At 40.0% G+C, this 10,641-nt stretch overlaps 1 protein-coding gene across 1 annotated transcript; it reads left to right on the top strand.

The window, feature by feature from the left end:
- The first annotated feature begins 310 nt into the window (after positions 1-310).
- On the top strand, positions 311-8,851 carry VMA21 (VMA21, vacuolar ATPase assembly factor). The gene is made up of 3 exons (XM_006924159.3): positions 311-495; positions 4,412-4,521; positions 5,098-8,851. Exons 1-3 carry the CDS (start codon positions 443-445, stop codon positions 5,238-5,240), a joined length of 306 nt encoding a protein of 101 aa, XP_006924221.1. The 5' UTR covers positions 311-442; the 3' UTR covers positions 5,241-8,851.
- The last annotated feature ends 1,790 nt before the right edge of the window (positions 8,852-10,641 follow it).

Here is a 10,641-nt window from a genome sequence, read left to right as displayed (position 1 = left end):
GACAGGGGCTGGGACAGGGACAGAAGGTAATCGCTTTCACTCAGGGGGCGGCGGCAACAGCGCCAACCGTTCCGGAGAACCATGCTGCGAGGCAAATCCCGGCTCAACGTGGAATGGCTGGGCTACTCGCCGGGACTGCTCCTCGAGTGCAGGGAGCCCCCGACATGGCGCACGCCGCGGAGCCCGGGACGGTAAGTCACGTGGGCGCTCGCGCTCGCGCCCGCGTTCACCACAGTCAACGTCACCGCGGCGCGCCGCTCTGCGCATGCGCCTGCCGCAGCTAGCGTCACCGCCGTGCGCCGCGCCTGCGCACTGCGTCTCACAGCTCGGCGCTCGCCAGCATTTCCGGTCTAGGCCGTCTGGACCGGTACTCCGTTAAACCGAGCGAGTGTGTTCACCGAGCCCAGCCCGCCTCCCAGTACCTGCTGCGGGCGGCGACGCCATGGAGCGCCTTGATAAAGCGGCGCTGAACGCGCTGCAGCCGCCCGACGTCAGGTAGTCCCGAGCGGGGTCCGGGCGCGGCCGGGGCCTGAACCGCGCGATGCGGGCCTGTCCAGGCCTGAAGCGAGGCATGAGGGAACTCTGGCTTGTGGTGGGCGTGAGGTCTAGACCTGCGGGATGGGAGAGCGCGGAAGCATGTTGGGGCCGGTGGGCCTACAGCTCATGCTCCCGCCCTAGCACTTCCTCTCGCTGTCATCTATATTGGGGTTTGTTGTCTGCAGTCTCTCTGCTAGGGGGTGAGCTCCCTGACGACAGGAACCCGGCTTTCTCCATCTCCGTGGAGTCTACGGGGCCTGCGTCGTCGGGGCTTAATTAGTGTTTGCTGTATGAATGAATGGATGAGTGAATGAATGAATGAATGGAAGGGAATTGGGGCTGGCCCTGCTGTGAGACTGCTTCCCTGGGGTTGTCAGTGGGATAGGGGCTGAAGGAATCTGAGAGAGCAAGTGGCTCTGGCTGACTAGCCTAGCTATGGATACCTCGGTAGGCAAGAAATTGGGAAAGGATTTAGCTACTACTGTTCAGAGAGGTCCCACTGTGTGCCAAGCTCAGCTTAGTTGCTTTATTATTACAGACGTTATCAGAATTAAGAAAGCACTTAGTTTCCTGATTTTAAGGAAGATGAAGTTGACTCAGGATAAGTGACTTGTCTAATACCACACAGGTCACACGATTAGTAAGTGTGGAGCTGTCATTTGACCAAGCCTACTGACTCCAAATCCGGTGATCTTTGGAGCTTGTGCTCTTCCCTCTCTCACAGTGTCATTGTAGATGTTTCGGATGTTTTGTTTGTTTTTTACCGTTTACCAGTGACGATTCCAACAGGTATTTTCATTAAGTACACTTAGAATACAGTCTAGCCCTCCTGGACTGATTTTCGTGTTTCCTAATGGAATTTGCAGTGAAATCTTCACGGAGTGCAAGTAGTCTTGCTTGCCACAAAGGGGAACTTGGTAAGCTCTATCTGCTTAGTGTTTGCTGCAGAAGTTTATATGATGTGGGTAAATTCTAAGTGGTTCTAAGAGTGGGGCACAATAAGGTTCATCCTGAATTATTTCTTTTGTGTGAGGGCAACTTTCATTCTGGGTTTCCCCATTCTTTATTTCTAACAAATCGCAGTAACATCCGTTCAGAGACACACAGGAGAAATCAATTGAATGCCATCAGTTGCTTTGTTTTAGAATAAATCACTGGTTGCACCCAGGCTGGCTTGTGCCAACAGCACTGCCAGCCTCAGTGGGCTGTGGCTGGAGACCAAGGAGAAATGCCCTATAAACACTAGAGGAAATTTGCTAGTTTTCAAAAGTTTTTGTGCTTAACTTTATACGTAGTCCCATATTTATGAGGTCATAGCCCAGAATAAAAGTCAAATTTTTGGAGCTTAAGGTAAAGAGAAGTGAGAAGGAGTTGAAGATAAGCTACAAATTGTTAAGATATGTCCTATGTAGAGTGTGTAGGGCTAGAAATTAACATGCAGAAAATATTATGTTTGGGTGGTGGGATTGGAAGTGATTTTGTTTGCTTTAAAACATTTTTATGGTATATCTTCTTTAATAATAAACTTTTCTCAAAGCCAGGCCAGATAATATATATTCAAGAGAGGTAATCTAAAGAACAAGAGAACCAGTTAATTACCCTTTCTCTAGATTCTCAAGCTTTGTTTATCAGGTCAAATCTAAACTTCACACCCCTAAAACTCATACTTTAACTCACCACAGAAACACCCCAAAAGTTAAGGGGTTTTGTGTGTGGCGGGGGGTCTGCAACAGTGGCCAAATGCTGACTTTTTGTATTTTTTATAGAGCTACTGCAGGCACTCATATTCTTCATTAAGATTACACAATATATTTCTCTAAAAAATTACTACTAGGAACAGTTTAAGGGAACTTGTGTATATTAGATGAGAATTGTACAGCTCAGTGATCACGAAAGTGTTAAATGCTAACATGTAAAATGTTAAAAAGATGATCTATTGAAGTAAGGAAAGAAAATATTAGAACTTCTGCATAAATTTATTTTTAACCTCATCTTTTTTAGTATCTATTTTTGCATATCGTTTATATTTTAAAGAAGGTATTACTAGTATGTGTATAGATAATCGATTTAAAAATATCAAAATACCAGTGTGGGGACATGTGCGCAAACTTTTACTTAGTGATGGATTGCAGTCAAAAAAGTTTGTAGATAATTGATATAAACTTGAGATGTTCCCTTCCTTTTGAGGCTGCGAGAAACCTCCCAGCTAATTGTGTACACAGTTAGAAGAAGTCCTGTCTGGGTTTTCTAAGGGTACAGAGGGATGTGCAGGACTGTAGGAAGCAAGCTGTCACATGAAGTGCTGTAATAACAGGTATGAACAAAGTGTGATTGGGTCCCAGAGCAGTGACTTCTTCTGGGGTGTAATCAGGAAAGGTGCTTCGAGGAGAGGCTACTTGGGGGAACCTTGAAGGCTGGGCTGTCTCTTTTTTAAAGATACAGATAAAAACCAGCGCCTCTAGCTAAGGATGACCAGAAAGAGAATTAAGTTCAGGTGTGGACTATGAGCATAAAATTAGCAGTAGGTGGAGGTAGTCTGAGGCTGGTTAGATTTAAGGGGGAAAGGACCATAAACAGAAGATTAAAGCTATAGGGTTCGGCCTTTATAATGTACCAGGTGATGTGTATGAGGTATGTACACGTTCAGAGTTGCGGGAAGCTGACTTCCACTTCACTTTCGGGAACATTGCTCATTGGTAACAACGCATAGGACAAATACTGACATTAAAAAGTCAGTAAAAGATCATTAAGGAACGTTTTGAAAATGGGAAAGTTTTATACACATGTTTTTTTATATAATCGGAATAGTATATATACGTCAGGGTTTGGCAAAGGTTTTCTGTAAAGGGCCAGGTAGTAGTAGGTTTTGCAGGCCATGTAGTCTACTACTCAGCTCTGCCACTGTAGCTCCAAAGCAGTCTTAGATGATATATAAACAAAGGGGTGTGGTTGTGTTCCAGTTCAGCTTTATTTACGGAAATAGGCTGTGGGTTCTCAGGCCTTAATGTACAGACTCGTGACATGCATAATGCATTGTAATTTGCCTTGTTCATTTATCACATGAATATTTTCTGAAAAATCATCAATTTTTTTTAATGTCTCCATGTATTGCTATACATCGTTCGTGAAATTGTTTTTCCGTTATTGGATATTTTTATGTTACCCAGTTTTGTTTATGCTCTTATATTAATATTTATATTGTTAATATTTTAAGTAGCAGTTCATCAAACTTATTTTCCTTTAAGAATATAATTTTAGAAGTTTGGTTATATTCTTCAGAGTAGTTTTATTGTATTCTGGAACGAAAGTTTTTCCATTGGAATATTTCCTTGATTTTAAAATTGTGGACAAATAGAGTTCAGAAAATGTTTTGACATCAAACTTTCAATGCATCCATATTACATGAAGGCTATCTAAATTGTACTACAGCTATTTAATTAAAAGAAATTTCCTTCAGCTGCATCCAGATTGTTCTAGGCTGTTTTTTCTTTGGATATTCTCACCTTGTTTGTACTGTGCTCAGCTAGCTGTTAGTTTTCTGTGTGTCTTCTTCGTCACTTCCATTGTAAATTCTGTAATTACTGTATACATTTGCATAGCACTTTGGAGATTGCAGACAGCTTCCACACGTTGCCACTTCCTTTCACACTGAATCTGAATGACAGTCTCTTGGGGATGGGCCTGCAGCGAAGTGTCTTAAGATCTTCCACTTTTGAGTCCTTGACTCTGTGCTTCTTCCTCTGGCCTCTGCTTCCAGGGCTGGGGCGGGGTTCCCAGAGTCTTTGCTGTGGGTGTTCCTAATGTTTAGGGATGTAAGAACAGTTCAGAGTGGCTGTGCAGGTTCTGATTTTTCTCTTTGTTTACTTTATTCCAGAAATGAAAGTTCATTAGCATCTACCCTGAAGACGCTCCTGTTCTTCACAGCTTTAATGATCACTGTACCTATTGGGTTATATTTCACCACTAAGTCTTATGTTTTTGAAGGTAATCCTAAACCATATTTACTATTTTTATAGACATATTACTATATTTAAGTTTCTCTGCTTTTATGACCTTTATATCTGTAAACTGGATATTCTTAAGTTTGCTTCTTCTGTTTTGCTTTTCAAATATCACGTTGCTCATAATGAGTCTTCATGAAATAAACTTTTCATCACTCAGTTATTTCAGCTAGACATCATATTCATTTATGGTTTTCTGTGAAATAGCTTGCACATGCTTTCTTTTAATAGCCCTTTGAGAGCAAGAGTTGACTGCCACGGGTGGAAGAATTTGGAGGAATGTACCTTTGGTGGCAGACATTGGAAGGAAGAGAAAATAAAGCTCCCTTTTTTTTATGTCAAAGTCCTTAGATGAAGTGATAATTACGGTTCTCCTTCAAAATAATAGTCTTCATGTATAGAAGGTATTCAGATCTTTAAGTGAATACTTGTTTTAACACCACCCAAAGTGTTGCTTTTTAATTGCCTGACTAAATGTATAGCTAATAAAATTAGTATGCTTTGTTTTTGTACTTTGATAAATTTAGGAATAAAATGGAAACTTTCTTTCTCTTGATAGGCGCCTTTGGGATGTCCAATAGGGACAGCTATTTTTATGCTGCTATTGTTGCGGTGGTTGCCGTCCATGTGGTGCTGGCCCTTTTCGTCTATGTGGCCTGGAATGAAGGCTCACGACAGTGGCGTGAAGGCAAACAGGATTAAAGCGCACATCCCCTTTTGATAGCATTAAATTGATTTTTTAAATGGTAAATGTGTCTGGGATACTGACGATTTCCCTAAAGTTATAAGAACATGTTAAAATGGATCTTAAGAGTCACGTTGACTAATGTAAATTTTGATCTTTCTAAATACAGTGGTTTGCATCAATTATAACTGTATGAGCCTCTCATTTGCAACAGAATTTGGAAAAATGAAATTGGTTACAAATAAGTATGTTGAGTTAATTACACATTATTCTGGGAAGAATTTGATTATTTTACAACAGAAAATGTTTTATAGCACTTTGTCTTTTGGTTGGTTTTTGAGTTCTACTTTTCTGGATATTTTAAGATGTACAGAGCCAAGCAAATCTAAACTTTATTTTTCTCTGGAATACTTCCCCTAAACTATCATCAAAGTGCCAGGTCATTGGATTTTAGGTTGTAAATTCCTATGGAAAAATCGCTTAAATGTAGGTAATAGAATTAATCTGAATGTCACTGAAAATTTCAAAGAAAGTGTAACCCCTAGTCAATAGGAATCTTGCATTACATTATTTCAGAGGGAATCTAGGGTGAATTCCATTTTACATCAACTGGTTTATTGAAGGATCTCAATAGCAAAGCAGAGCTAGTTGCTTGGACACTGGTCTGCTTCCCTAAAGACCCCTCGCAGGCCTGCCTGTGCTTGCAGATCAATTCTTTAATAATCTGCTTTGCTCTGTTGTTCAGCAATGAAGTTACACTTTAATTCCCAGGTTTGTGTAAATTCCTTTTAAATTTGTTTTTCCTACTGTTTTTTATAATGTATATGATAGGAATTTACATTTAAATGGTGGTTTTTTGCATACTTAGGGAGTGTAAACCATCCTGAAAATAGATTGTTTTTATCACCCAGGAAGAATTCTTGGGATTTTTAGTCTATTTAATCAGAGCCCTTATATATAGTTAGATAATCCTTGAGGTCCTTGCTGATAGAAAAAGACCCTATGATTTTACTTTAGTATCTTTAGTCGATGTTATTTCTAGCCACTTGGTACTACTTGTGTGCAATTTAAAAACACACCCAGAAAAGTACATATTAAAACAAGAAGAAAATTTAAATTTCCTGTAATTTTGCCACCTGGAGATACCCACTATTTTGATTTACATCCCATAGGCATTTCTTAATGCTGGTTCCACACGCACTGAAAGTTTGGGTCAAGTTCAAATTCTGCCAACTTTACCTTACAGCTGTTAGCATTTTTTTCACATGAGTGATCAGCGGCCATTTTCTCAAACAAACAAACAAACAAACAAATGCACACACACACATTCTACCTGTATTCTTAAAAGTAGATAATCTCTGTTCAAGTTTCCTGTTATTGCTAATTCGTAATACAGTGGCCCTTGTTGTTTTTGCCATTTACCAACTTGTTTGTTCACCTCTATTTTTAATGTTGTGGAACTGGGTTCGTATAGTTAAATGTTGTCTACAGTTTAAGTGTCTGTAAGCAGTTAATCTAAATGTAAAGTGTTTTCTTCAAAAAGACTACATTTTCATATAAAATTGTACAAATTTATTATAAAATTATAGAAAAGCCCGGTTTGAGTCTGGGGTGCTGTGTGGTGGATTTCCAGACAGTCCCCTCTTTAGATGCCTTGTACTTGGAATTGTGCACGTAACTTCCTTTTCTGCAATGCCAAAGTTTTTGTACTTTGGGGATGTTACACTGTTTGTAAAATGGTACTGTCCAATGTTGGATTATTTTGTTTGACTTCAGATGTTCGCTGAGTAGATAATGATATGGATATTTTTTGCAAATACTTAACCAGGGATTCATGCAAAAGCAGTCGTAATTTCCTCTTGGAAAAAATACCAAATGATTAAAATTTAGAATCGGATGCTAGAATTGATATTGAGGATTATTACAGTATAGGCTTGTTTTCAAACCAGTTAATTTTTTCCTGGGGTTTTAACTGTTAGCTTGTTAGTTTGCTGCTGTTGAAATAACATATGGTATTTGACATCTTATTTTTTAAGATGTCTCACTAGTTTCCTGTTGCACAGTGTACATACTTCATGATGTTTAGAAAGAAAAGCTACAATTGAGCCCTTATACATGTTTTAAGGTAGGAATATGTTCATTATTGTTTGAAAACTGATTGTAAGAAGAACCTCAGTTAGGAAGTAACTTGAAATGTCAGTACAAGCTACTGATTTAACCCCATTTACTGTAACACGTTACTTTCCTCACCTCACCTCCCATTTTGCCCCCCGGAATATAATCTTTTTCCCCATTGTGCTGAAAACTGAGAAGTCTGCTGTAGAATGCATCTAATGTCATTAGCTCTTCAAGTGGATACCATTTTACATGTAGCAGCAAAGTTCCATTTTGAGTTGTTACTGAAGAAATTTAAACCTTTTATTTAAAAAAATGCGCTCCATGGAAATCTAACTGAAATACGTGGTAATAATTAGACTGCTTTCATCATAAAAATCTCATCAGCTTTGCCAAAAGAAGCAACCGATTGACTTATTTGGTGTCTATTTTCCATTTTCACATAAATTTCATATATACATCTAGAATACTCAAGGAGACCAGTGAAAGCAAATAAGGTGTGCACAAGGAAAGATGAAAGCTGTAAGTACATGAAAAAAAGAATTAAAATTCTGTCTGAGCTGGATCTGGTGTGTATTTCTTGTTGCCAGACAGGTTCATGTTTACACTGAAGTGTAAATAAAGTCCACAACTGTTGTTGCGAGGCCTCTTTTATAAATGATTATGGCACCGACTTTGTCACTTCTCTTAGGTCAGCAGCAGATTTCTCTGCTGTCAGTTGCTCTGCGTCCTCCACCAGAGTAGTATAACTATTAATTCAGACTCGATTCTTGTATTTCAGATAAATTTTGCAAAAGGTAGGCTGAAACAGCACATTAATAACTTGAGAGTTTTCTTTCCTTTTTGTAAGGGTAAAGGGTCACCTGACTAAATTATTTTCAGAGACTTTGGGAATCTATTACATGAAATCTGAACAGCTTAATCCCTTATACTATTTATTAAAATAGTCTGGAATCCCTCAATTTATCATCACTCCTGGCCATGTTCTTCTCGCTTGTTTCATTGCTATGTGTAATTGAAAGTAATCTCTGCGTTCCTTTTAAGATGTTTTACAAGTCATATTTGTCAGTTACACAGACTAGTCTTCCTTTTTCTCAAGTTCAGTGAAATCTCACTGAACAGTGATAATAGCAATAGCTAACAACATCTGCACAGCACCTTACAGTTTGCAAAGAACGTTCACATATTCGCATTTGAGTTTTGCATAGTGAACCTGTTATGAGATGTCTCCTGACATCAATGCTTAAACGTGTTAGAATCTTTAAATCACTAGTCATTGAATATGCTGTAGTTTTGAATAGTGCCCAGACTGGGGCAGGCTTTAGATGCGCTGTGTTGAAAGCTGTGTGTAAAATGGGGGGCTTGAGTTCTTTAGCCAGTTGATTCAGATTTGCTTTTGTTAAGTGATGCTTTTTTAGCCGTTATCTGGATGGATTTTGTATTCGTTATATTCTAGCCTGTAATTTGTATAAATTTACCATCTGTTGTCATTAAAAAATTGTTCATAATGCCACTTCGATGTGTCCTGATTCAATTAATAGTAATTTTATTAAACTATTTTTTTTGCATTTGTTTGCCTCTTTGTATCATATAGAATGTGTACAGAGCTGTCAAGGGGAAGCTTTTATGCACTAAATGCAGACCAGATATGCTCAAAGTGGTGGATGGCTGTGTGACGCGCTAACACAGGAAGGGCCAGTTAAACCCCACCTGCGATAGGCCCATCAGAATTTGTGTGGCAGTGGGGAAAAATAAGCAGCTCTTTGCTCTGTGGCTTTTTAAAATTTTCATTTTGGGGTGAATGGGCTTCAAATACTGCTAAAATATTGAGAAGTACTCGTGGCTAGTTAACTGTGGGGATAGTCAATTCCTGGTCTTGTCTAGTATGCCACCTCTCATGTCTGTGCCCTTTGTTCTCTGTCCTCTAGCCACCTGTTGATTGTATTCTAGCTTCTTTCTGCATTTCCGAGAGCTCCAGCTAGTTGTTACTAATCCTGTTCACTTCTAAAAAAGATTTGAGACATCTGCGTATCTAAGTATACACATTATTACACAAACACACACACACACACACACACACACTTTATATACAATTTAGAGGCTGGAAGTCTTGAGATCCGGATGTTGGCAGTGTTGGTTTCTTCTGAGGTCTTTGACTTGTAGATGGCTGTCTTCTCACTGTGTCCTCACATGGTTGTACCTCTGTGTGTGTCTGTGTGTCCCAATCTCTTAATGAGGATCCCGATCATACTGGATTAGAGCTAACCGTAATGAACTCACTTTAATTTGATCACTTCTGTGTAAACCCTGTACAGTCACATTCTGAGGTACTGAAAGTTGGGACTCTAACATGAATTTTTGGGGGGACACATTTCAGCCTATGACAGTTATGCTATATAGTGTTGTATAGGCAGAATACTGAACCCCAAAGATGTTCACATCTGACCCCCTGGGACCTGAGAATATGTTACCTGACCTGGCAAAGGGGAATTTAAGGTGCAGATGGAATGGAGGTAGCTATTTAGCTGATTTTAAGAAAGAAAGATTATCCTAGATTATCTAGGTGGGCCCAACTTTATCACAAGGGTCTTGTGGTAGGCTAAAAAATGATGCCCCAAAGATATATTCACTTAACTAATTCCTAGAACCTGTGACTATTCTATAGCAAGAGTAGATATTACCTCATACGGGAAAAGATGTGATTAAGGATTTGAGAGGAGGAGTTTATCTGGATTATCCTGGTGGAATAATCTTTGATAATCCCTGGTAACCTAAATGCCATCACAGGTATCTTTATGAGAGGGAGGGGAGGGAGTTTGAAACAGACCCACACACAGGAGAAGGCGATGTGAAGAAAGGTAGATACTGAAGTGATGGTGGCCATGAGCCAAGGAAGCCTGAGGCCAGCAGAAGCTGGAAGAGGCAGGGGAGGACTCTCCCCTAGAGCCTCTGGAGGGAGCACAGCCCTGCCAATCGATGCCTTGGTTTTAGACTTCTGACTTCCAGAACTGGGAGAGAATAAATATTCATTGTTTCAAATAACCAAGTTCGTAGTAATCCGTTGAGGCTGCCATAAGAAACCAATACAGATCCTTGTAAGTGGAAGAGGGAAGTGTAAGAGGAAGTCATAGTGGTGGGGAGTGAGAAGGACCCTTGCTTTCAAGATGGGAGAACAGAGCCAGGGGCTGGGGAATGTGGGAAGCCTCTCGAAGCTGGAAGCCCATGACCGCAGTTCTCTGGATAGGTCACCGCCCCCTTAAAACACCAACTGCCCAATGGTGTGTTTCTTAAGAGAGTTTCAAG

Source organism: Pteropus alecto, unplaced genomic scaffold, assembly GCF_000325575.1.
Source record: "Pteropus alecto unplaced genomic scaffold, ASM32557v1 scaffold749, whole genome shotgun sequence".
Classification (NCBI taxonomy): Eukaryota; Metazoa; Chordata; class Mammalia; order Chiroptera; family Pteropodidae; genus Pteropus; species Pteropus alecto.
This window is presented reverse-complemented; position numbering and strand designations above follow the sequence as displayed.

What these genes read in the sequence shown, in the direction of transcription:
- VMA21 (XM_006924159.3), top strand. Translation starts at nt 443, where the DNA reads ATGGAGCGCCTTGATAAAGCGGCGCTGAACGCGCTGCAGCCGCCCGAC. An exon ending in CTGCAGCCGCCCGACGTCAG is followed by an intron (nt 496 to 4,411) that starts GTAGTCCCGAGC and finishes ACTTTATTCCAG; the next exon opens with AAATGAAAGTTCATTAGCAT. An exon ending in TAAGTCTTATGTTTTTGAAG is followed by an intron (nt 4,522 to 5,097) that starts GTAATCCTAAAC and finishes TTCTCTTGATAG; the next exon opens with GCGCCTTTGGGATGTCCAAT.